This window comes from Meles meles, chromosome 9 (assembly GCF_922984935.1).
Source record: "Meles meles chromosome 9, mMelMel3.1 paternal haplotype, whole genome shotgun sequence".
Lineage (NCBI taxonomy): Eukaryota > Metazoa > Chordata > Mammalia > Carnivora > Mustelidae > Meles > Meles meles.
Genome location: NC_060074.1, coordinates 9,770,410 through 9,797,541, shown reverse-complemented (window position 1 = coordinate 9,797,541; position 27,132 = coordinate 9,770,410). Strand labels below are relative to the sequence as shown.

At 37.3% G+C, this 27,132-nt stretch overlaps 1 protein-coding gene across 1 annotated transcript; it reads right to left on the bottom strand.

Moving 5' to 3' along the window:
- MOB4 (MOB family member 4, phocein) lies at window positions 1–26,886 on the bottom strand. The gene is made up of 8 exons (XM_046018188.1): window positions 26,760–26,886; window positions 23,533–23,595; window positions 15,765–15,865; window positions 8,885–8,927; window positions 8,617–8,703; window positions 3,858–3,937; window positions 2,176–2,287; window positions 1–2,058 (listed from the first exon to the last, which is right to left on the bottom strand). The coding sequence occupies exons 1-8, from the start codon at window positions 26,817–26,819 to the stop codon at window positions 1,927–1,929; spliced, it is 678 nt and encodes a 225-aa protein (XP_045874144.1). The 5' UTR covers window positions 26,820–26,886; the 3' UTR covers window positions 1–1,926.
- Between the last annotated feature and the right edge of the window lie 246 nt (window positions 26,887–27,132).

Genomic DNA, 27,132 nt, shown 5'->3' with positions numbered 1-27,132 from the left:
TGAGTAAGAAAAAAACATCATATTTTATTTCCCCCATTAACACCAAGTCATATTATTCAGAATGTATTTCAAAATACTTAGCCAGATCACCAATCCCATCCACTGCCTTAGTTCAAATGTTCACTAAGAAAATAACAACAGAAATCCATTATGAAACTCCATCTATAGAGAACAGCTACATTGCTATATATAATTTATTAACTTAGTAATTTAGTCTCCCAATATTTACCAAGTTTGTGTAAAAATTTCTATTCCCATTGGTTTATAGTGACATTAATATAAATGCATAATTTCAAAGTCAACATTCCTTTCACTATGAACATAAAACTTAGAAAGATACTTGTGGGTTACAGTAAAGTAATGACTGGCTGCTGGGATAGCACTGTTCAAGGCCAAATACGCTGGAAGGCTTAGAATGGCATAAATATATATACACACACTCTCAGTACACTACGACTTCCCACATTTCTGCTATAAATCCTTGTTGTATAATATGGTATAAATTATTTCCTCAAACTTGAAAAAAAAATCCAGATGAATACATTTTCATCTTCACTTCAAAATAACCTTTTTAAAGGAAAAAGAAGTTCCCATTTGTTAACTCCGTTCAAGAGATGGATTTAAATATTTTCTTAACTACATGTATAATATTTTTTTTACCCTTAGTGCCTCATTACAACCAGTTTAACAATAAGACCTCCAGTTGTTGAAAATTGCGTTCAGTAGATTAAAAGGTTGTAAAATCTGCAGTTGAATCTTTACGACATGAATCATAACAAAGTTCAAAAAATTTATGACCATCAACACCTCGGAAGCTGTGAATTATTGCCAAAAAATACTCACAAGTGCATATAATTCAAACATAAACTTTGTGGGGAAGGGATGTAAAATAAATACTACAATATTTTTCAATTCTATTTAAATGTTACTTAGGTGCTTAGACGAAAGGATTAATATTACCAACAGGAAGAATCAAACTATTTTAAAGACTGCTTTCCAAGTAATTAGAAGAATTTTGCAAAACAAAGATAAGCAAGAGCCTATGCCAATACATTTTTCCTGTAGTGTAATGTAATTGCTAATATGAGGTATAATCTGTAAGCAATTAATACAAATATAAATAGGTATAAGCCACACTAACTCACAGTCTGGTGAAAAGCTTCTCAGCTACCGTAATTTGGATAGGGAGTTAAAAGAAATGAGAACGGAAGGACAGAGCAGGTTTCCACTGGGAACGTCATTTACATGCCTTATCATTATCATCATCTTGTATTTAACAGTCCACTGTTGCAAAAACGTAAATCCTTTCCAAGTATGCTGGTCTAGAATATACTTTAGTAGCACAGTAAGATTATTTAAGTATTACTAATACTTCATTTGCATTTATATTTGGATGATACACATAATCATATGTGTATCAAAAACTATAAACAATTTTAAAACATTTTCATCTCATTTCTGAAAAGTTAACAGTTAAGACTGAACTATGCACTACAGAGTTTTCTAGAATATCTAAACTAGGAGTAAAACCAAAGGAAAACTTGACTATTTCTTTAGTAAATGGCTTGTGCGAAACCTCAAGCTCACTCATCTTTTAATAGATGGGTTTATTTGATGAGGATTGTGATCCAATGATTGTTTAGCAGCAATTTTACCAAACTGTAAATTCTTTTATTAACAGGCATTATAAACAGATAATACTAATCTTATTTAAAAACCATGAGTGCCACACTGGTGAATATACAGCTCATGAATAACTTAAAAAGTATTTCCCATTTTAAAAGGCAACACTCAGCATACAAAAACCTATACTAAACAAAGAAGCTATAATATGGATACATGATTGATGTGTCTAAAATGATATATATACAGTACATAATTATTGTTAATTATGTGATCAGTACATTTTTTTCTATATGATTCCCTTCATGCTTCACTTTCCCCAGAAACTGAATTCTGAACTTCCTCTTCTAAAATTGGTACAATCAGGTTATCCTTGGACATCAAATTATATTTCATCACAAATTTAGTAAACCGGTGACACAAAAATGTTTCGTTCTGTAGAGAGAAAGGAAAAAAAGTATATTTAGAACCAAAAAAACTAGACATGACATCAACATATACCATTATCATTCTGCTAAAAATGCATCAGGATAATTAGTGAAATATACTTACTTCATATTCATCAAATATCTGCCGATGGTGAAAATAAGCATGTGAAAATATTCTGTAAATCCTACGGCATACTGATCCTAGTTTTGCTACAGATGATTCCTTTATGCTAACCCTAGAAACAGGAAAGAAATCAGAGTCATGGAGCTGGACAGATCTTACAAATAGTCTAATCTTCCCAATTCACAAGTGTGGAAACTTAGACCTAGAGGAAAAAAGTGACCGGTGCAAGATCACCGTGCTAGGTGACAAGACTAGGACTAGGACCCCTGTTCTTTACTCCTAGGCCAGTGCTGTATCTACCTAACCACAGCGCCCAACAAATTCAGTAATGTAGCTTTTGAAACTTGGAAGTTCAATGCAATTAAATCCCTGACAAATCAAGATTTACTAAAACTTAACACTTTGTCCACTAAAGATGATTAAAACCACTAAAAGGAAATGTTTTATTCTATACAACTTGACTTTTTAATAAAAAATGCCTACAAATTTTGGTATTAAAAAAATGTAAAGGGGCACCTGGGGGACTCGCTCGTTAGGCATCTGCCTTTGGCTCAGGTCATGATCCCAGGGTCCTGGGATCGAGCCCTGCATCGGGTTCCCTGCTCGTGGGGCTCCCTGTTCGTGGGGCTCCCTGCTCCCTCTTCTCCCTCTCCCACTTCCCCTGCTTGTGTTCCTGCTCTCGCTATCTATCAAATAAATAAAACCTTAAAAAAAGAAAAGTAAAAAAAACTTTTAGGGGGACCCGGTTCAGTCAGCGGAGTAGGCGACTCTTGATCTCAGGGCTGAGTTTAAGCCCCATATCAGGTATAGAGATTACTCAAAAATATAAAAATTTTTAAAATGGGGCGCCTGGGTGGCTCAATGGGTTAAGCCTCTGCCTTCGGCTCAGGTCATGATCTCAGGGTCCTGGGATGAGGCCCACATCAGGCTTTCTGCTCAGCAGGGAGCCTGCTTCCCCCCCCCCACCCCCGCCCCACCGCCTGCCTCTCTGCCTACTTATGACCTGTCAAATAAATAAATAAAATCTTCAAAAAAAAATTTTTTTTAAATGTACACAGGATACTGAAGCAAAAAATAGTATTTTTAAACATATTTTATATGAGCTCTATATTTAAGGGAAAGAACCTCCAAATCTATCCACCTGGTAACAGACACCTTAATTGAATAAAAGCCAGGCAACAAACCTCTCCAATAATATAATACACAGAAGCTTCGTCCCAGATCTTAAAAACCTACAGGCAAGATAAGAAATCCTTCAGAAACAAGCAGTCCAACTTAGGAAATTCTGCTCTCTAGGCATACCATGTAAGAGGAGGCTAGCTCTAGCACAGAGATTCAAGTAAGTCAGTGTGTGAGTAGCCCAACTCTAAAGCATGAGAGGGAGAGCCTCGGAGGACACACAGCAGCAGCGACTACCCTTGACTAAACTGACCTGTGAGCTTTGGGAGCCAAGTCCTGCAGCTTTTAGTTTAACCACAACCCTAAATTTCAAAATTTGGGTAATTCTGAACTAGTTAGACATACAATAGCATTAAAAAAAAAAAGCTTTTTTTGTACACTAGTACAAAAAAAGTTTTAAAGAATACAATGCAGTAACAGCAAACTAGTTTGTTTTAATAAAAATACCAATCTTCTAAATTAAATCCAAAAAGTTTAACACTAAGTTTAAAAGTTTTATTTACCTGCTAGGAAAATATTTATTGCTATTCAGAAGACATGCAGCACCATCAAGTGTATGTCTAGTATAGTCTATTGCAGGACACTATAAAAGAAAGGATATACATGAGGTCTGTTTATTATATAACTTGTCTTATTCCAAAAACCTGAGCATGTTTGAAGAAAAAGGTCTCTTACAATATCAGAATGACTGTAAAATTCAATGTTACAACAAATAAAGTTATATTAAAAAAGTAAACAGGTGAAATTAATATTAATGATATATTTTATTTAACAGAAGCCAAAATTATGTCAACATATAATTGATATAATAATTAATGGGCTTCTTTGGGTATTTAAAAAATAAGATGTAATTCATGTACCATAAAATTTCTCTTTTAAAACATGTAACTCTCAAGTTTTCAGTATATTCACAAATTTATGCAACCATCACCAACTACATTCCTGAGCATTTTCATCACCCCAAAAAGAAACCCAGTATCAATCAGCAGTCAATTCTCATTCTCTCCTCCCCCTAACTTGAAGCAACAATTAATCTACTTTCTGTCTTCCATTGATTTGTCTATTCTGGGTATTTCCTAAAAATGGAATAATATGGGGATGCCTGGGTAGCTCAGTCAGTTAAGCCTCAGACTCCTGATACCAGCTCAGGTCATGGTCTCGGAGTCATGAGATCCAGCCCCATGCTGGGCTCTGCGCTGGCCATGGAGGTTCCCCTAAGAGTCTCCCTCTCCCTGTCCCTCCCCCTTCCAACCCTTCCCCCCAAACAACACATTAGCTCTCTCACTCTCTGTCTCAAAAAAAAAAAAAAAAAAAACAGAAAAGGAATAATATGTGGACTTTTGTGTCACTTAGCATGTTTTCAAGGCTCATCCATAGTGTAGCACTGAGTACTTTTGAGAGTTTAATGTTTCTTTTGAGAGTTTGTTTAATGTTTCTAATATATACAAAATGTTGTAATCCCTTATAACCTTTTTATGGCTGAATAATATTCCACTGTGTGCATACATTACATTTTGTCTGTTTACGCATCTTCAGTTATTGAAAACTTGGTCGTTTCCATGTCTGGCGATCATGAACAATGTGACTCTACTAGTGGACAAGTTTTGTACGGATGTATGTTCTCATTTCTTTTGGGTATATACCTAAGAGTGGAAGTGCTATGTCATATGGTAACTATGCTTATCTTTTTAAGGACTTCCAAACTGTTTTCCAAAGTGGCCACAGTCCTATCAGCAGTATATGAGGGTTCTACTCTCTCAACATCCTGGCCAACACTGGTTATTCTCTTTTATATCTTAATCATTATAGTAGATGAAAGGTGTGCCATTGTGGAGTGTATCTTTTCTTTTTCCATTAAAAAAAATGTGGTAAACTATATTTCAGATGAGGGCGCCTGGGTGGCTCAGTTGGTTGAGCAACTGCCTTCGGCTTGGGTCATGATCCTGGAGTCCTGGGACTGAGTTCTGCATCGGGCTCCCTGCTCTGCAGGGAGTCTGTTTCTCCCTTTGACCCTCCTCCTCTCGTGCTCTTTCTCTCTCTCTCATTCTCTCTCTCTCTCACATAAATAAAATCTTTTTTTTTTTTAAGATTTTATTTAATTTAAACACAGACAGAGATCACAAGTAGGCAGAGAGGCAGGCGGGGGTGAGGGGCAAGCAGGCCCCCCGCTGAGCAGAGAGCCCGATGTGGGGCTCAATCCCAGGACCCTGAGATCATAACCTGAGCCGAAGGCAGAGGCTTAATCCACTGAGCCACGCAGGTGCCCGTCAAATAAATAAAATCTTTTCAAAAAATTGTTTTAATTAAAAAAATATATTTCAAATGAATTTTACCATTTCAACTTCTTTAAATGTACAACTCAGTGGCATTAATTACATTCACTATTGTGCAACCATCACTACTATGTGTTTCTGACCAAAAGTTTTTCATCATCCCAAACAGAAACTCTATAAACCATTAAGCAACAACATCCCATGCCCACCATCCTTTCTAGATATATCATGTAAGTGGAATCACACAATATCTGTCCTTTTGTGTCTGGTTTACTTCATTCAACACAATGTCCTCAAAGTTCATCAACACCGTAGCATGTATCAGAACTTCACTCTCTTTTACGGCTGAATAGTATTCTATTCTATACATTCTGTTGATGCATTCTCATTGTGGTTTTGATGATTAATGATGCTGAGCAGCTTTCCCTATGTTTTCTAGCCATTTGTTTACCTTCTTTAGAGTAATGTCTATTCAAATCTTTTGCTCACTTTTTAATGGGGTAGTCTTTTGACTGCTGAACTGCAACAGTTCTTTATGTATCTGAATACCAGACCCTTATCAGAGATACGATTTATAAAAAATGTTTTTCCCATTCTTTAGATTGTCTTTTCACTTTCCTGACAGTGTTGAGGCCAAAAAAAATTTTTTTTATTTTGAAAAAAATCTGATCTATATTTTCTTCTTTTATTTGTACTTTTGGTGTCATATCTAAGAAATCAGTACCTAGTCTATGTGAAGAGTTACACATGTGTTTTTTTCTAAGAGTTTTATAATTCTGGTTGTTTTATTTGGCTTTCGATCCATTCTCAGCTAAATTTTGTATAAGGTGTGAGGTAGGGGTCTAACTTCATTCTTTTGTATGCAGATATCCAGTTATCTCTTAATAAGATATGTGACATCGCCTTTTTGTACTAACTCTTTGAAACGTATTTTACTTTACACTTAGAGCACATCTTAGATTGGACTACCAACATTAAATGCTCTGTACCACATGTGGTTCATGGCTATTGTTATATCAGGATAACTTTAGATCTTTAATTGGTTTCTGAAAAAAAATTTTTTGGAGTGGGAAGAAAAGTTTTACCTTGTTTCAGCTGCTTCCTTCCTGCCCTCCCCCCACCTCAATTAATTCTCAGTTAACTCATCCTACTTTGTATCATTTTTAACAGCAAAAAGTTGGCAAAATACAGGTTACCAAATAACAAAGTTTTTATAAATTCTATTTTGCCAAGCATATATGTATAATGCTACTGCAGTCTGCATGCGACTGAAAGGGCTAGCAGATAACAACACGTTATAACCTTTGTCACTTACAGTAAGTGTCACTCATCACTGTGTACAATTAACTCAATTTGCTGCAATGAGTCTCTCTAATTCTCAAGACATTGAGTAAATCATCACTGGTGCAGAGTACCCTAACTCTTCTACTTCAGAATCCTGCCATTCTTTTAACCCAAAAGAGCAACTTTTTTGGCTAGTTGCTATTATTTCCTGCCTGCATAATTATTCTAAGAGTTCAGAAAGTATCCTTTCAAGATTTTCTTTTGTTTGTATTTTTACATTTAAATCCCTTTCCAGAAAACTACCCCTTGAACATTCTACCATGATGTTCCCTTGACATATAAACAATTCAGTGGAACTTGTCTTCAGCAAGCAATGTTACAATTTTAAGACTCATTCACAGGACTCAATGCTGATGATCATCCTATCTGACATTTAATATTAATCACGAAAAAAGTAGATGTGACAATGAAAGTACATATAAATCTCACAATCACAAACTGGGTATCTTTTCTAAAGTGAGAATAACACATCTTTACTATTTGCGAAAATTAAACTAGTCTTCTTGATTCAATTTCTTAATTGCAATTATCATATAATTCACTATACTTATTAAGTAGCAATTTCAGTAACTTATCAATAAACTGCTATGTCGGTTTTCCCAGATGTAAAATGATATACAATCTTAATATTGCTTCAATTAACTAACACACACACACACACACACACACAGAACAGCCTGAATAAAATCAGTCAACCAAATAAGCACCATTTGCTTAGACAGGTACAAGATACTCCTTATTTTAGAAAATGTACATTCTCCAAAGAACACCAAATGTTCATTTTGCAACTAGAAAGTCACCTGTTGTCAAGTCTTAGAAGTCTAGCAATAAAATGATCATCTGCAGGTCTATAATTCTACAAAACTGGGCTAACCCAAATATTTTCAATAAGTTTAAGTATCAAGTAAAAAGTACTACAGATTAAAAGGAAATACAGATCACGAGAAATGCAATGCATAAACAAACCAGCTGTAATTATTGAGATAACTAAGGAAAACTGAATTATGTGCTATTAGATAATATGAAAGAATTATTTCTAACTAAAAATGTTTTATAAACAATTGCTACTTCCTATATCCTCACCTTGACAAAAACTAAATGAGAAAACAAGAACAACTTTTTCAACGTAGGACCAATTATGGAGAGGAAAATCATTATGGTGGGTTTCAAATAAAGGGTAGGAAATATTAGTAAAATGTAGAGCAAAAAATATTGACCTATAAAGTCAGAGAGTCCTAAAGCAACATTTCATTAACAGATTAAGCATCAACTAGTAATCACCAACAGTTACTCCTATCAAAAGAAATTATGACTAGAAGAAAAGAAAAAATTAGAACTGAACCACAAAACTAAACACATATATGTCATCCATTATACATTAGATACCAGCATGATATGACAGATGTTATTCTGTGATAGCCAGTAAATCATAAAGTGAGTTCTAACCCATGATATTGCCCAGTTACCAAAAAATTGACACTAATCGTAAGAAATCCTAAAATAGCACCGTGGCAATAAATTTGCAATGAAGAACTCTAAACCAACTAGCAAAAACAAACTAAACACTAAAAATTTATCTACCACTCTCTTGGAGAGATTAAGGTTATGATGATTTTATCAGTCATTCTATTTCATAATTTCTCACCTCTTTTGGAGTTTTATGAGCTGCACAAAGAAAAATCCACTGTTCAGTTGCTGTCATCTGAGTACATGTATCTGGATGGCATTCACTCTGTTAGAAAAGAGTTATATTTCTTAATATATAAACAATAAAATTTATCATTTGGGTTACATTTCCATGTAAAATTCTAGAATAGTTAGAAATCATGGGTAACTCCTTGTAAACACCTTAAGTTACAAAAACAGAAAAATCACAACTTCCAATTATAGCTTTAACTTAAAGAAAATATTACCTGAAGTTTAACAGCAAGTCCATTTAGTTCAAGACAGAATTGCCTAAAAATGCAAATACATAAATGAAAAGTCTTATCCATTCTCCACATTATTTTTAGAATTTCTAATTATAAAAACAGAATCCTATTAGTACCATCCTTCCTGTCTCATCACCATTATCAACCACCATTGGAATTTACATGGCACATTTCTTAAAAAGACATACAGATTAATAAGTAAAATCCAAAACTAACAATGCTAATAACATTCAATATCAGAGTACAGTGAGTTGATCAGACTTATACACTGGAAATTCATATACTTTTTCTGAGAAGTAAACTGTAAATATATACTAAAACCCTTAGAAAGTGTACATTTTTTTCTAAGTCATTCTCCTAAGAATCTATTCTAATAAAATGATCAAAATTCCATGCAGATATATGTACAAAGATGTTCAGAGAAAATACACATAAAAAAAAATTTTATGAACATTTTTTTGAAATATTCCAAATAATCAGCAATTGTAAACTGTTGGTATGTATTATGTTGCATATACACAAACTGTATATAAACAATAAACTGTTGGTATATATATGTTGTACATACACAAACATTCATATAGAAAAAGGACTAGGGGCACCTGGGTGGCTCAGTCAGTTAAGGGTCTGCCTTCAGGTCAGGTCATGATTCTGTGGTCCTGGGATATCCCCTGAATCACGCTCCCTGCTCAACAGAGTCTGCTTCTCTCTCTCCCTTTGCCCCTCCCCATTTCTTGTGCTCACCCTCTCTCATAAATAAAATAAAGTCTTTAAAAAAAAAAAGACTAGACCTTTTATATGCCTATATATTTTACAAGTTTTGTTCTGATTACAAACAACATACTCCTTATAAAAAGTCAAACACGAACATATAACGTATAATAAGAAAATCCTCCATAATTCTACTACCTCTTCCCAAAAATTATTTACAACTAAATTTGATTTTCTATGCAGAGTAAAATATATTGGGATCATATCATACATAATTTTTAACTTGCTTTTGGTCACTTAGTAGATTGCAAGCATTTTTTCATGATATACTTCTCTTCTAAAACTGCCAAACTAAGAATTATAACGCCTAGAACAATGCTCAGAACCTAGCGTTTTATTTATGTATATACATATTTTTTTCAAGATTTTATTTATTTATTTGACAGAGAGAGAAATAACAAGTAAGCAGAGAGGCAGGCAGAGAGAGAGAGAGAGAGGGAAGCAGGCTCCCCGCTAAGCAGAGAGCCCAATGAGAGGCTCGATCCCAGGACTCTGAGATCATAACCTGAGCTGAAGGCAGAGGTTTAACCCACTGAGACACCCAGATGCCCCCAAAAATATTTTGAATAAAGAATGAAGGAAATTTCATAAATTTCAAGATTATCTTTTTTTTTTTGACCATTTTTAAGATTTTATTTATTTAACAAAGAGAGACATAGCAAGAGAGGGAAGACAAGCAGGGGGAGTGGGAAAGGGAGAAGCAGGCTTCCAGCTGAGTAGGGAGCACAATGTGGGGCTCGATTCCAGAACCCAGGGATCATGACCAGAGCCAAAGGCAAATGCTCAACCAACTGAGCCATCCAGGTACCCCCAAGATGATCATTTTTATATGAAATATCATTTTTATATCATTTTACATTTTATATGATAATCATTTATGTTATAAAGCTAACTTACCTTATTTCTGTGAAACTACTGAAGGCACTACCTCTTAAAAATCTTACCAATCACTATGTTTCCCCAACAAATGATAACAGTCTGATTCCCTAAAAATGCAAAGCTAAACCTACAGAGGTTAAAAGATAAGATGGTCCCAAAGGGCAAAAACAAAAAACAAAACCCCAAACCCTGCCCACATATGAAAAACTATTTATTTAAAGTTTATGACAACAGAAGAAAGCAAATAGCCAAATTTTCACTTGTCTGTGAATTATATTTCCTTTGAGATCCCTAACAATAATGTTTTTTTTTTTTAAAGATTTTATTTATTTATTTGGCAGACAGGGATCCCAAGTAGGCAGAGAGGCAGGCAGAGAGAGAGGAAGGGAAGCAGGCTCCCCGCTGAGCAGAGAGCCCGATGTAATGCGGGGCTCAATCCCAGGACACTGGGATCATGACCTGAGCTGAAGGCAGAGGCCCTAACCCACTGAGCCACCCAGGCGCCCCACAATAATGCTTTTTTTTTTTTAAATATTTCATTTATTTATTTGACAAAGAGAGAGGTCACAAATGGGCAGAGAAGCAGGCAGAGAGAGAGGGAGAAACAGGCTCCCCACTGAGCAGAGAGCCCGATGCGGGACTCGATCCCAGGACCCTGAGATCATGACCTGAGCCGAAGGCAGAGGCTTAAACCACTGAGCCACCCAGGCGCCCCAATAATGCTCTTTTTAAATCACAAAACAACACTATTTCTGAATCAGCACATCACCCTCTACTCCCCCATTATCTGTAGCTTGCATGTTTCAGGTTTTCAAGTTGTTTTCCACTGAGTAATAAAGACAGGTGGTGAAAAATAAGTTTCTCATCTAGTTTAGCTCACTTAGGGCCAACAGCAAAATTAAGCTGCCAATCTGGCAGTGTTATGGGTACAATCTGTGGCACACAGTGCAAATTTAACAGCTTCAAGTTTATTCAGTATAGGGCTAACAGATACAGTTGTGCAGCTGAAGACACAAGCCAGAGGTGAAATCCAGCCTACACTGTCATCTCTAAACCACGCATCCTGTCATGGGATTGTATCCACTCAGAAGGGGCATCTCTTCCTATCATAAATATTCCATATGGGCTAATGAGAGATTTGAATGAAGTCTCGTTAACACCATAATTATCAACTATATTAACCAATAAAGAGCAAGTATTAAGCCTCAAATCAATTACATCAAGCACGTGAAGAAAACAAAAAGTTACTTCTGAAACTTTTCTTGCTGAACTATAAAGATGTACAGACTATGATAAAGACACAAAAGATATTTGTGATGTATAATACATAAATACAAAACCAAAATAAATTGGATAATATTCAACGGAAAAAAAAGTAAAAAAACAGCATCAGAACAGGAGATTTTATAAATATGCAATATAAAATATTACATATTTTATAGTCTAAGTTAAATAGGGAGGAAGAGTCGTTGTTAGATCTGAAATTAAGATCTTGTATACTAAAATCAGCCCTTGGGGGGTAGCTCTTGGTAAAGCATGTGACTCTCAGTCTCAGGGTTTCAAGCCCCATTTTGGGTATGGAGCCCTGTAATAAATCAAACAATATAAATTTATAAACTCTAAAATCAGCCCTCACTTCTTTGGAATTATACTTGTAGTGGAAAAAAATCCTCATTTATTTTCATCATTAATCCCAACAGGTAAGTAGGTCGTTATTTTCAAAGGTGATTAAAGTAAGGCAGAGAATATGCACTGAAGTGCTACCTTGATTTATAAGAGCAGGAAAATATCTACATGTTCATACTTTCAATTATCATGCATTAAGATGTGGTTTTAAAAAACTGGATCGGGGCGCCTGGGTGGCTCAGTGGGTTAAGCCACTGCCTTCGGCTCAGGTCATGATCTCAGGGTCCTGGGATCGAGTCCCGCATCGGGCTCTCTGCTCGGCAGGGAGCCTGCTTCTCTCTCTCTCTCTCTCTCTGCCTGCCTCTCTGCCTACTTGTGATCTCTCTATGTCAAAAAAGTAAATAAAATCTTTAAAAAATAAAAAAATTAAAAAAATTAAAAAATTAAAAACTGGATCAGGAAAAATGAACTATAGGGACTTCATCAAGATCAAAACCTTTTCATAGCAATGGAAACAGTCAACAAAACCAAAAGACAACTGACAGAATGGGAGAAGATATTTGCAAACGACATATCAGATAAAGGACTAGTATCCAAAATCTATAAAAAACTTATCAAACCCAACATCCAAAGAACAAATAATCCAATCAAGAAATGGGCAGAGGACATGAGCACACATTTCTCCAAAGCAGACATCCAGATGGCCAACAGACACATGAAAAAGTGCTCCACATCACTCAGCATCAGGGAAATACAAATCAAATACAAATCAAAACTACAATGAGATACCACTTCACACCAGTCAGAATGGCTAAAATTAACAAGTCAGGAAACAACAGATGCTGGCGAGGATGTGGAGAAAGAGGAACCCTCGTACACTGTTGGTGGGAATGCAAGCTGGTACAGTCACTCTGGAAAACAGCATGGAGGTTCCTCAAAAAGTTGAAAACAGAGCTACCCTCTGTTTTGGGTATTTACCCAAAGATACAAATGTAGTGACCCGAAGGGGCACGTGCACCCAAATGTTTATAGCAGCAATGTCCACAATAGCCAAAGTATGGAAAGAACCTAGATGTCCATCAACAGATGAATGGATAAAGAAGATGTGGTATATATGTACAACGGAATACTATGTAGCCATCAAAAGAAATGAAATCTTGCCATTTGCGACAATGTGGATGGAACTAGAGGGTATTATGCTGAGCGAAATAAGTCAATCAGAGGAAGACAATTATCATATGATCTCCCTGATATGCGGAATTTGATAGGCAACTAGGAGGTTTGGGGTAGGGAAGGAAAAAATGAAGTAAGATGGGATCATGGGATCAGGAGGGAGACAAACCATAAGACTCTTGATCTCACAAAACAAACTGAGGGTTGCCGGGGGAAGAGGGGTAGGGAGAGGGTAGTTGGGTTATGGACCCTTTGGAGGGTATGTGCTATGGTGAATACTGTGAAGTGTATAAGCCCGACAATTCACAGACCTGTACCCTAATAATATATTAGGGGCTAATAATACATTATATGTTCATAATAATACATTATATGTTAATAAAATAATAATACATTATATGTTAATGGGGCTAATAATACATTATATGTTAATAAAAAAATTAAAAATAAAAAAATAAATTGGATCGGAGTGACTGGCCAGTTCAGTCAGTAAAGCATGCAACCATTAATCTTGGGGTTGTGGGTTTGAGCCCCATGTTGTGTGTAGAGATTACCTAAAAATAAACTCTTACACAAAACAAAACTAAATCAAGTAGTCAAGTGATTTGTCCAAGAAAGTGGTGGAATACAAAGAAGTCTCATGATTACCTGGTCTGCAAAAAGTCAAACTTACAAAAACTGTTGTGGCAAATGTTATGTACATATATTGCTGTGTAACTTCATTAGTGGCCATTTTGAATCACAGTGGTGATCATGTGAATATATTTAACACTGTTAAATTAATTTACATTGCTATTTTATTTTAATCATGAACAACTACCATGTTTCATAATGTTTGTGTAAATTTACTATAATTACACCATCCCTTTAAACTGCAAGAGAACAAAGCTGTAGCATATTTACGTGAAGGCATTATGTTGTCGATGTTTCAGTTTCACATTAAACTGAACCTTCATGATTTCACATTAAACTGAACCTTAGCAACCTGATATTGCTGAACTATTATGACAAGACATTATGTCTTAGCAATGTTTAGCAGGAAACGTGATCTAATGTATTTATGGAAAGTCCTATTTCTACTCCACATATTATGTAAAAATCAACTCAAAATGTAAAAAACCCTGATGAACATATATTTCATGCTACATTCTTTATATTTCACCTATCAACTCATCTCAGCTCCCATTTACAGTAGCAAGTTTGTAACTTCCGGAAACAACTTTGTAACTTTAGGATTTAGCTGTTTTTAAAGTTAACTCTAGTTAACTAGTCATTCATTAGTCATCAATTTGCTCATTCAAAGGGCATCATGAAAAAGTGCCCAAGCTCCTTACCTCAGAATTACAATTAAGTTTTTAAAGATTCATTTATTTGAGAGAAGAGCATCACCCCATGCATACACATATGCTTGAAAGCCAGGGGGAGGGACAGAGATAGAAAGAGAATCTCCAGCAGACCATCCGCTGAATGCGGAGCCTGACAGGGGACTCAATCTCATGACCCTGACTGAGATCATGACTTGAGCTGAAATCAAGAGTCGAACACTTAATCTACTGAACCACCCAGGTGCCCCCAGAATTACAATTAATCTTTATTTATCACATGGAAGACTAGAAGTTCACAGTAGGCAACTCATCAGATACCAAGCCTAGACTAGGGCCTTCTTGTGATCCTCTATAGAAAAATAAAGTTTGGGGTGCCTGGTGGCTCAGTGGGTTAAGCCTCTGCCTTTGGCTCAGGTCATGATCTCAGGGTCCAAGGATCGAGCCCTGCATCGGGGTGTCTGCTCAGCAGGGAGCCTGCTTTCGCCTCTCTGCCTGCCTCTCTGCCTGCTTGTGATCTCTCTCTTTCTCTGTCAAATAAATAAAATTTTTTTTTATAAAATTTTATAAAATTTTTAAAAAATCTTTAAAAAGAAAAAAGAAAAAAAAGTCTATCTTGAGTGGATAAATTAAAATAATGCATTTGTGGTTAAGGAATAATTTGTGGTTAAGAAAAACTGTGTAGGGGCACCTGGCTGGCTCAGTACATAGAGCATGCAACTCTTGATCTTAGAGTTGTGGGTTCAAGTCCCACTTCGAGAGGTAAGGTGTAGAGATAAGAAGAAAAAAAGATAAGGAAAGAGGGAACCAGGCCCCTTGCCCCCCGCGGGAGGAGAAAGAGAGAGAAAGAATGAAAGAACAAAAAGCTGTGTAAATAGAAAATAATGCCCATATCCATAAATGAAGAAAAAATTCAGTAAATAACAAAGATGAAAACTTTGTAACACTGAAAACACAAAACCTTTAAAGTCTGGCTTTTTAAAGTCTGCGATTACATAAAGATTTTATTTATAATTCATAATCATCAATATTAAAGGTTATTTTTACAAAAGGAAGTACTACTACTATTTTGATACATCATAAAGATTTACCTTAAATGTTCATATTTCCATACACCTTCATCTTGGCCTTCAGGTGGTTCAAGTATTTTGTCAATATTGGAACAGTCTGCTCTTATGTTTTGTTGAATATACTATAAACAAAAAAAGTTCTCATAGTTAATTAAGATATTATACTTCATGATAAATCTTATGTTAAATATATTTAATTTTTGAACACATGACTGCTCTTACGTTCCAACTTTTTTGGGTTATACATAAAACAAGAAACCAAGTACAAAATCATAATCACTAATTCAGAAGAAAGGAGGTAATCCTTACCTATGCTTTCTCCAATTCAACTTCTTTGGGGTAAGATCTACCATATAAATGCAGATACGGTACTTACCAGGACTGGATATGGGATCAAAACTGTAAACTACAATCTTCCTAAGAACATAAAATGTAGACAATATAACTATGGTATATAATATAGGATTCCACTAATATCAATTATCTAGAATAGGCAAATCTATGAAGACAAAAAATAGTAGTTGTTTAGGACTGGGGAAAGAAGAGGAGACAAAGGAGAACAGAGATAACTGCAAATGTAAATGAAATTTATTTCGAGTGGGGAATGGAGATCTTCTGAATTTCAGACTGCTGTGATTGTGTACAACCTTGTGAATATACTAAAAACCATGTATATATATATTTTAAATGAGCGATTTCTATGGTATGTGGTATCCTATAAAGTTGTTTTCAAAAAATGTCCAGAAAAACTAAGTTAAAAGAAAAAAAGGCACGGACATTCACTTTTAATTTATGTAAAATAAAACTTTAAATTTCAGATCTTTTTTTTTTTTTAAAGATTTTATTCATTTGACAGACAGAGATCACAAGTAGGCAGAGAGGCAGGCAGAGAAAGGAGGAAGCAGGCTCCCCGCTGAGCAGAGAGCCCAATGCAGGGCTCGATCCCAGGACCCTGAGATCATGAGCTGAGCCGAAGGCAGAGGCTTTAACCCACTGAGCCACCCAGGCGTCCCATAAATTTCAGATCTTTTTAATGTTTGCATGCATTCTATGATATAAATACTGTGAAATTTGAATAGGCTATATTAGCTTAAAAATTCCTAATTACAGAAACTGAGTAACTACAGGGCCTTGTTAAAGCTATCTTTTATGCTTATTTTCAGGCAATATTTCCTGAAGATTACTCTCATGTCAAAAATCTACTCAAAAAATTCTGACTCCCTAATGCCTATTTAAACCACTCTCCCTAACTTTCTGACCCAAAGTTCTAAATTCCAAAGTTCTGCATGAAACTGATTTTCTCCTCAAGCAGAAAACAGCAAATTCTTTACCTTTTCCACTGGCCACCTCAAACTCCATACAATTTTTTGTTTTAAAGATTTTATTTATTTGAGAGAGAGAGAGAGAGAGAGAGAGAGAGTGTGTGTGTGTGTGTGTGTGTGTGTGTGTGCGTGCGCATGAGCAGGGGGAGTGGGAGACAGAGAAGGTGACTCCCCGCTGAGCAGGGAGTCGGATATGGGGCTCTATCCCAGGACTCTGGTATCATGACCTGAGCGGAAGGGTGACTGAGCCACCCAGGCACCCCCACACTATTCTTTCCAAATTCTCTCTTCCCCAGCACATTCAAATCTTTCCTGATTATTCTAGTACTCACAGAACTCCGTCTGATTTCCTCCATTTGTCACTATATAATCTAAATTAGCAATTTGTCTATGCACTCTTACCCTTCCTGCTCCCATCACACCTCCTACAGAACTCTCACAAGCATTTATTTATATTTAATATATAACAGTTATTATCGAGGGTCTCCCTCAAATAAAAAAGAGAATTTTAAATTTTAGTATTAGCATCTGGCAGGCACATAGGAGATTTTTAACAAATTTGTATTGTCTTTTTCTAAACTGTATTACTTGAAGTCAAGGATAAAGATATGTAATTACCTAAAATGTTAAAGCCATGAAAGATTAGGGATGAAAAAATTTACCAGAAATGGAGTGTGGTCCCTGATTCTTTAATATTCTTTAGTGGCGGGAGCACCTGCGTGGCTTAGTGGGTTAAAGCCTCTGCCTTCAGCTCAGGTCATGATCCCAGAATCTTGGGATCGAGCCCCACATCGGGCTCTCTGCTCAGCCGAGAGCCTGCTTCCTTCCCTCTCTCTCTCTGCCTGCCTCTCTGCCTACTTGTGATCTCTGTCTGTCAAATAAATAAGTAAAATCTTTAAAAATATATATATATATTCTTTAGTGGCCCCAAAGACAGTTTGGTAGTGAGCACACAAAAATATATTCTCTGCAATATGGTTTGCTCATAATCAATATTAATTTTTTAACCACATATTTAGTAACTGCATTTATGTATAATTTTAAGTTTTTATAAGTAAAATTATAAGCTGTCAATCGTTAGGGAATCTAAAATCTTTTTATTACTGATGATTTATCAAAATAAAACCTGTTTAGCCTGCTAAAACAAAAATATCAACATTTTCTATGGGATTAAATAAAACCAGAGTCTAGGGGCACATGAATGGCTCAGTCGTTGGGCATGTGCCTTTGGCTGGAATCGAAACCCCAGGGTCCTGAGATCAAGCCCTGCATTGGGCTTCTTGCTTGACAGGAAGCCAGCTTCTCCCTCTCCCCTGGCTTGTGTTCCCTCTCTCACTCACTCTCTCTCTGTCAAATAAATAAATAAAATACTAAATAAATAAATAAATAAAACCAGAGTCCAGACATAATATTCAAAATGTCCAGAATACAATCCAAAATTACTCGGTATACAAAGAACACATGAAAATCTCAATACAAGAAGATGATGTGCTGGGGGAAGGGAGTTGTGGGAAGTTGTTACTGATTAATGGGCACAGAGTTTCAGCTGTTAAAAGCTGAAAAGTTCTTTTAAAAAAAGATGAAAGGGCAATCCTTTCGGGTCCCTTCCTCTTTGGGAACTTTTTACTATCACTCAATAAACTGCTTTGCTGACCACCAAAAAAAAAAAAAAAAAAAAAAAAAAGGCAAAAGAGCCAAAAAAAAAAAAAACCCTTCAGATAGAGTTGGTAATGATCACACAATAATGTGAATGTACTTAATGCCACAGAACTGTACACTTAAGGGGCCCTAGCTGGCACAGTCCATAGAACATGCAATACTTGATCACAGGGCCATGAGTTTGAGTCTCATATTGGAGGTAGAGTTTACTTAAAAAATTAAATAAAAAACTTAAAAAAAAAAAACATTTAAAAATGGCAAAGTGGTAAATTTTATCCTACATATATTTACAATAGAGAAAAGCAGAGTGAACACCAAACAAGAAAACCCAAAGAAACCCATGCCAAGACACATAATCAAAAGTGCCAAAAACTAAAGATAAGCCACTGAAAAAAGATACAGGACCTACAAAATGTTTAAAAACTGTAGCTTTCTCATCAGAAACCACAGACAGTAGGGAATGGCACATGTTGAGAGCGCTGAAAAAAGAGTCAGGGCACCATTGTGGCTCAATCAGTTGAGATTCTGCCTTTGGCTCAAGTCATGATCTCAGGGATTCTGGGATTAAGCCCTGCATTGTCATCATCGAGCTCCCTGCTCAAGGGGGACTCTGCTTGTCTCTCTCCCTCTGCGCCTCCCCCATCCCTTGCTCACTCACTTTCTCTCTCAAATAAATAAAAATCTTAAAAAAAAAAAAAATCGTCAGCCCAGAATTCTGTATCTAACAAATACACCCTTCAGGAATGAAGATAAGGACATTACCAGAAGAAAAAAAACTAAGGATAAATCCAAGCCAGCAGATCACTCTGAAAGAATTGCTAAAGGAAGTTCTTTAGACAGAGGAAATAAATAAATAAATAAATAAATAAATAACACCAACAGAAAAATTTAGAATATCACGAGCAATCGAAATTATAAATATCTGGGTATAAATACAATAAACCATTCTCCCCCCGAGTTCTTTAAAATATGTTTGGCAGGTGAAAGCAAAAAATTTAACATTGTCTGATGAGGTTTTCAATGTAGGTAGATGTAATACAGACAACAAAAGCATAAAGGTATAATGGGATCTACAGGAAGATAATTTTTACATTTTAATTAAAGTGGTAAAATACTGATTCTAAGTAGACTGAAAAGTATTTAGTAATCTCCAGAGCAATTATCAAAAATATCATATAAAGAGATACCTGAGGTGCCAGGGTGGCTCAGTCTGTTAAATATCTGCTTTCAGCTGAGGTCATGATCCCAGGGTCCTGGAATGGAGCCTCACATCAGGCTCCTTGCTAAGCAGGGAGCCTGCTTCTCCCTCTCCTTCTGCCCCCAACCCCCTTGTGCGTATGTGCTCTCTCTGTTGAATAAATAAAATCTTTAAAAATAATAAAAATAGGGACACCTGGATGGCTCACTCAGTGAAGCGTCTCCCAGGGTCCTGGGATCGAGCCCCGCATCGGGCTCTCTGCTTAGCGGGGAGCCTGCTTCCTCCTCTCTCTCTCTCTCTGCCTGCCTCTCTGCCTACTTGTAATCTCTCTGTCAAATAAATAAATCTTTTAAAAAAAAAAAAAAGGAAGCTGCAAGGAATGAAAAGTGGTTCAAAACTAAGAAGAAAAAAAAAATCAGAGCACGTGGTTGGCTCAGTCGGTGGAGTGTATGACTCTTAATCTCGTAGTTGTGAGTCTGAGCCCCACAATGGGTGTAGAGATTACTTGAAATAAAAATTCTAAAAAAAAATTTTTTTTTAAGATTTTATTTATTGGACAGACAGAGATTCTGTCTTAGGGTTCCTGGGTGGCTCAGTCAGTTAAACATCTGACTCAGCTCATGATTTCAGCATCTTGGGAGCAAGTTCCACATCAGACTCCCCACTCTGAAGGGACTGCTTCTCCCCCTGCTGTTGTGCAACTGAAGAACAGCCCTGGGAAACCTGCGTGGCTCAGTGGGTTAAGCCTCTGCCTTCGGCTCAGGTCATGATCTCAGGGTCCTGGGATCGAGTCCCATATCAGGCTCTCTGCTCAGCAGGGAGCCTGCTTCCCTCTCTCTCTCTGCCTCCCTCTCTGCCGACTTGTGATCTCTGTCAAATAAATAAAATCTTTAAAAAAAAAAAAAAGAAACAAAGAAAGAAAGAAAGCCAAGCCAAGCCAAGCCCTGAACCCAGTGGCTTCACTGGTGAATTTTACCAAACATCTGAAGAACATCAATCCTCCTCAAACTCTTCCAAAAAACCAAAGAGGAGGGCATACTTCCTAACTCATTCTATGATGCCAGCACTGCATGATACCAAAGTCAAACAAAGACACTGAAGGAAAACTAGAAACCAATACCCCTAATAAATATGGATACAAAAATTCTAACAAGCTGAATTCAATTGCAAATTAAAAGATTATACATCACGATCAATGGGATTTATTCCTAGAATGCAAGGATGGTTCAACAGGCAAAAACTGATCAATACACCACATTAAAAAACAAAGGGTGAAAAAACCCCATATGTTACCTCAATTGGTGCATTTGACAAAATTCAGCACCTTTTTAGGATAAAAACAGTCAATAAACTGGAATTAGAAGGAAACCAGTAACATAATAATCCAACATAATAAAGGTTATATATGAAAAACCCACAGTGCTCCTTATACTCAATGTGCAAGACTGAAAGGTTTCCTCTAAGATCAAGAACAAGACAAAGATGCGGCTCTTGCCACTTCTATTAAAAGCAGTATTGGAGGGGCACCTGGGTGGCTCAGTGGTTAAAGCCTCTGCCTTAGGCTCAGGTCATGATCCCAGGGTCCTGGGGTCAAGCCCGCATCAGGCTCTCTGCTCAGCAGGGAGCCTGCTTCCCCCTCTCTCTCTGCCTGCCTCTCTGCCTACTTGTGATCTTTGTCTGTCAAATAAATAAATAAAATCTTTAAAAAAGAAACAACTATTTAAAAAAAAAAAAAAGCAGTATTGGAAGTTCTAGCCAGGCAATTAGGTGAGAAATAGAAATAAAAAGCATCAGGATTAGAAAGAAGATTGCCTGTTTACAGATGACATGCTCTCGGTATGTAAAAAACCCTAAAGATTCCACACAAAAAATTGTTCGAACAAATAAATAAAGTAGAAGCACACAACCCCTACTTTAAAATATATATATATATATTTATTTATTTATTTGAGAGAGAGAGAGAGAGCACACGAGCAGCGAGAGGGATCAGCAGACTCCCCTGCTCAGCAGGGAGTATGACGACTGAGCTGAAGGTAGACGCTTAACCAACTGAGTCATCCAGGCACCCCACAACCTCTACTTTTAAAGGTAGAAACATTTATACATTTTTCCCAATTTCCAGACATTGAGCTCTAAGTTTATATTTCTGTATCCTCCATAAGGCCTACCTCATTGCCCAATAAACATCTGCTGATTGAACAATATCCTTTTTTTTTTTTTTAATTTTATTTATTTGACAGACACAGTGAGAGAGGGAACACAAGCAGGAGGAGCAGCAGAGGGAGAGGGAGAAGCGGGTTTTCCTGCGGAGCAGGGAGCCCAATGTGGGGCTCGATCCCAGGACCCTGGGATCATGACCCAAGCCAAAGTCAGATGCTTAATGACTGAGCCACTCAGGTGCCCCTGCATAATACATTCTTAAAAGGCAGTGTCCAAATAGCCATTCATTCATGAATAGTTGTCCATTTCCTGTGCTAAGTATCTAAATATTATACTGAGTCCATTCTAAAGGTTTTTGGTATTTGTTAATATTATGACTTGTTTTTTATGCTCAAAGAATTCAACTGTATGCCTATTTCATTTTCTAGGATCTTCAAATAACACAATAAATCCAAGTAGCTATCTATGTTTATTATCTAGCCATCAAGATAAAGCCAGCTTCGCTTTATTGAGTATTTTTCCTTTAAATATGCTAGTTAACTAATGTCTAGTCCAATATACTAGTACACCCTAATTTCAGTCATCATTTTGTTAACCCCTTAAAGCAACTTTTAATAATTAGCTACAGAAATTCTTTTTCCCCAGATTATAGATTTTATTCATTTTGGAAGAACTGCTACATTTTTTTTTAAACCCAATACGTATATAATGTGATTCTCATTAAGAATGTGTAAGAGTTGAGGCTCCTGGGTGGCTCAGTTGTTAAGTATCAGCCTTTGTCTTGGGTCATGATATCGAGCCCCACATCCAGCTGCCTGTGCGGCAGGAAGCCTGCTTCTCCCTCTCCCGCTCCCCCTGCTGGTGTTCTCTCTTTCACTGTTTCTCTCTCTGTCAATAAATAAATAAAATCTTTAAAAAAAAAGAACGTGTAAGAATCTCTTGAGGGGCTTTTCAAACCAAAGATGCTACAGAAACCCACCTCCTTGATATTCAATGCCTTAGTGAGCTACTTGATAGTGGCAACAACCTAAAGGGAGGCATTTTAGCCCTCACATATATTAGAGCGGCACAAAAGTTAAGAACTAATGGGAACTTTTGGTAAATTTAGATACATGTTCTCAAGTGTTCAGTCACCAACTAGGTATGTTCTCTTTCCTACTTCATTATGTTATTCTAATTTAGCATTCAATTAACTTTCAATTGAATTCACTCTAAAATCAAATTTGATACCCTAATTTGGTAGATTATTAATAGATACTAAAATGTATTTAAGTTTCATTACAGTCTACTATATCATCTTAAAACAAAATGGAGGATTGATAAAAGTTTTAAACATGCATTCTATTATTTCCATGGATTCTGACTTGTGCTAAAAGATATAGGAATATTTATGCCAAAGGAGGTAAAATGCTTAGGTTATTGGAGTTGCGAAAGAAACTACAGTTATTACCTGCTGAACAGCTAGGGTACTGTCCATTTCATCAAAGGATTCATCAGGCCAATTATAGAAATCCTATAAAAAAAACTCATTGTTAAAGCACATACAAAGTCAAAAAAGGCAACAGTACTGAGATTAACTTCAATTCTTAATAAAAATCCGAAGTTGTACTAGAGAGAAAGCTCTCATACTGTAACAGGATTATCAGTGAATTACTCAATGTTTTTAAATGAATACCAAGATTTTATATAACTGAACTACAAGTTACATTTTTTCAACCACAAATACCTCAAATACGGCTCCCATAAACTTTTCATGTACTACTTGAAGAGATAAATCTATCACTTGTTTGTTTATGGTGGTTTAATATTTCTTAAAAAGTTAAGCTGAAAAAGAATCTCCAAGCACTGGATCAGTTTTTTACCTTAAGAAAACAGTCTGTGGTGGGGTTAGGTACTGTTCCATAAGTACTACTGTAGACCAACATTATAATTATTCCAATTCCAAATGGTGTTTCAAATTTCTAAATCAAAATATGAGCTCCATCAAAAAGTAGTCATCCAGTCTTCTTTTAAGGGCAATCAATACTATTGTGGATCACCTGCACTGGTTCTGAATTCCTCTACAGATAGTCCAATCTACAGATATTCCCCTAAGTGATTAAGAGTCTTTCCATCTGACAGATTTTTTTCAGCAAGGTCTACATATGGCAAGGTCTACCTATGTGTCCTTAGCAAGCAGTACAATGCCTAACACAAAGTAGTTGCCTGGTAAATGTCCCCGGGGTATAACTGGAGGAAAGAGTAGTAGTGAACCAATGATCTGTTCCAATTAACATGGGTAAGTTACCAAACACCTTAAGCAAACCAGAGCAAACTGAAGAATTCAGTGTATGATACCACATGAATAGAAGTTTAAGAAATCCAAAGCATACCTATAGATATAATGCATACATAGGAAAAGTATGAAGGAAAGGAATGATAATCACCATCACTGGTTGGAAGGAATGGGGAGAAGACAGAAGAATGTGATAAAGAGGGATTCATCTATATTAGTAACGTCTTAGTTATGAGGGTAGGTGATGGGTATACCTTCTTAAATGTCTTAAACTTTTCATATCATTCTTTTTTATAGTTGCCCTGTATGAATGAAAATGAATTTCTTTTTAATATGTCAAGAAATAAAAACAACATTCCGGAAACTGTTCCAAGATGTCTTTCCCTAGATATCACCTAAGTATTATTGAAGACTAGTTTTTAAATTGTTCCCGTGCAATTTATACTGAAAGTTGTTTCTACCAATATGCTTTGACTATTCTTTCCTTTAAAAAAATTAAGGTAGTTTTAAAAATATTTTGTTTTAAAAATATTAGAAATCACATAAAGGAATATCCAGAAAACATACAAAACTATTAACTGGTAATCAAATGTTTTTTCTCATCACAACTGTCATATAAACACAAAAGGAACCAAAATCAGCTTAATGAACATTCTCATCTATTTCACAGAACAAACATTTACTGAAAACCAACTACATGCCTATATCCCAATCTAACCAATTAAAAAAAAAGTAGGAAAATATAGTTCCAAATAAATCATTTAGAATAGACCTATTTCACTGAAGGAAATTAGTGTGACAATAGGAAAGAATGCTGCTCATGCAGTCTTTTTTTTTTTTAATCCTGACCTTTCCTGTGATGATTTAACAACCTTGATCCATGACAATGTGGAAAAAAGCAAAGATTTTTTTTATGTGACTTATAACACAGAAAACAGATGTGTTACAATATTAACAAAATATTTTATAATATTTCAAAAAAATATTTTATAACATTTCAAAATTAAGGAGTAAATAAAAATGGATGGCGATTTTCAGAATGTGAATACAAAAGTCGACCTCTGAGTATAATAAGAGAAACGATGTTTCCAAAGAAAAAAGAAGTAAAGTTATCTTAGAAAAGAGCATTTATAGATAAAGTCTGGAAAAGGTAAAAACAAACAATAACACATAAATTTCCAGCAATAGGTCCATAAAACGGCCAGAAGCAACTGACAGCTAAATTTGACTCTCTAATGGGATGTTTAAGCTCAATACTCTAAAATTCAGTACTAAAAAGAACTTGTTAAAGAGAAAAGGTCACCAGTGAACTAAGAATCCAGAGACTATGTAACCTTGAGCAAATGCAGCCAATTCTCTGGGACTCGGTCTCCTTATCTGTATCATGGATCTAGGAAGGTGTCTGGATCTAAAAGGTACTTTGAAAGGACTCCCTTTCTAAAATTCTGTACAGCATATTAAAATCTATTCTCTGGCATATGGTCAGAGCTCCATAGTTTTTCCCTGGGTCTTCTTCCCCCCACTTATACCACTTTCTCTTTAAAACTACACTCTGACACGTCTCTTCCGATGTCAGAGCATATACTCAACAGCAATGAACTTCAGCTGGTAGGTTAATCACTTCCAATCTAAATGCCTGTTTGCCTTTCTTTATTATGTGAGACACACTGTCTTCTGAAAACCCCCAGAACCAATACCTAAACGAACACCACCTCACCCCTAAATACTGCCCGACTAACAGTGGATAAAATGACCAGTTCATCCCCTGACATTCTCCTGTAACAAGGAATGACATCTAACCAGAGCAGCCCGAGGACGAAAGCTCGCTGGGGCAGAGAACAGCTGCAGCGAGAAATGCTCAACGGCGAACTGCGGGAGGATAAAGTAAATTGTCGCCACCCGGATCCGGCTAGACGGGCTGGATGGCAGAGGCCGGGCAGGCACGTCACAAACCAGGAAGGAACCGGAAGCCAGGAAGAGGCTGGCGGTGTTTACACCCCCTCCCGCCGTGGCGCCCCCAACCCTCCCGAAATCCCCCGGGTCTCCACCTGGCGGGCCGCGCCCTCCGAGGACGGTCAGCTACGGTTCGGGGGAGAGACGAGAACAAGCAGCCACTGCTGACACCTCTCGGCCCCGAGCCTCGGCGGTCGTCGCCCGCGTCTTCCACCCACCCCTCATGCCCACCCTCAAATCGGGGCTCGGCAGGCCTCACGAGCCGCCGCCGCCGCCGCCGCCTCAGCCCTACCCCGGGGCTGCGGCTCCGGAAGAGCAGGCCGGGTACGGGTGCCCCTGCCCGCCAGCTTACCGCCCCGGCCCAACCTTCTCTCGGGGGCGGCCAGCTTCCAGGTGCGGCGCGGCTCGCCACCGAGAGTTCCAAGGCAGGGAAGGTGCAGAGAGAATACCTGTGCCTTGGTGCCCGGCCTGTTCCGCCTCAGCACTGCCGTCCCCTCCGCCATGACCATAGTGCCAGAGTCTGGGCGGCTGGAGTCGATACCCGGATGTAGGGGAAGGCTGCCCGCGCGGGGGGTGGGGGAGCGGCAGTGAGAGGGGAGGGGCGCGACGGGGTGGGGCGGTGCTCTGGTTCCGGACGTCAGGGAGGGGCGGTAGCTGACGGATCAGCCGTAGCCCGCGCGGAGCAGGGCGGGAGGCCGGGGAGGAGTCCCAGAAAGGACCGGCTGGCGGAGGGAGAGACACAGAAAAGGCAACAGCCGACGACTCACACGCCGCGACGTGGAGCAAGGGAGAGACGTGGCGGCGGGGGCGGGGAGTGGCTTG

Excerpts from the sequence above, each read along its gene's own strand:
- MOB4 (XM_046018188.1), bottom strand. The coding sequence starts at position 26,819 with ATGGTCATGGCGGAGGGGACGGCAGTGCTGAGGCGGAACAGGCCGGGC. Across the intron at positions 8,704-8,884 it reads GACTTGCTGTTAAACTTCAG|AGTGAATGCCATCCAGATAC; the intron begins GTAATATTTTCT and ends CTTTTCTAACAG. Across the intron at positions 2,059-2,175 it reads AGATATTTGATGAATATGAA|AACGAAACATTTTTGTGTCA; the intron begins GTAAGTATATTT and ends TTCTCTCTACAG.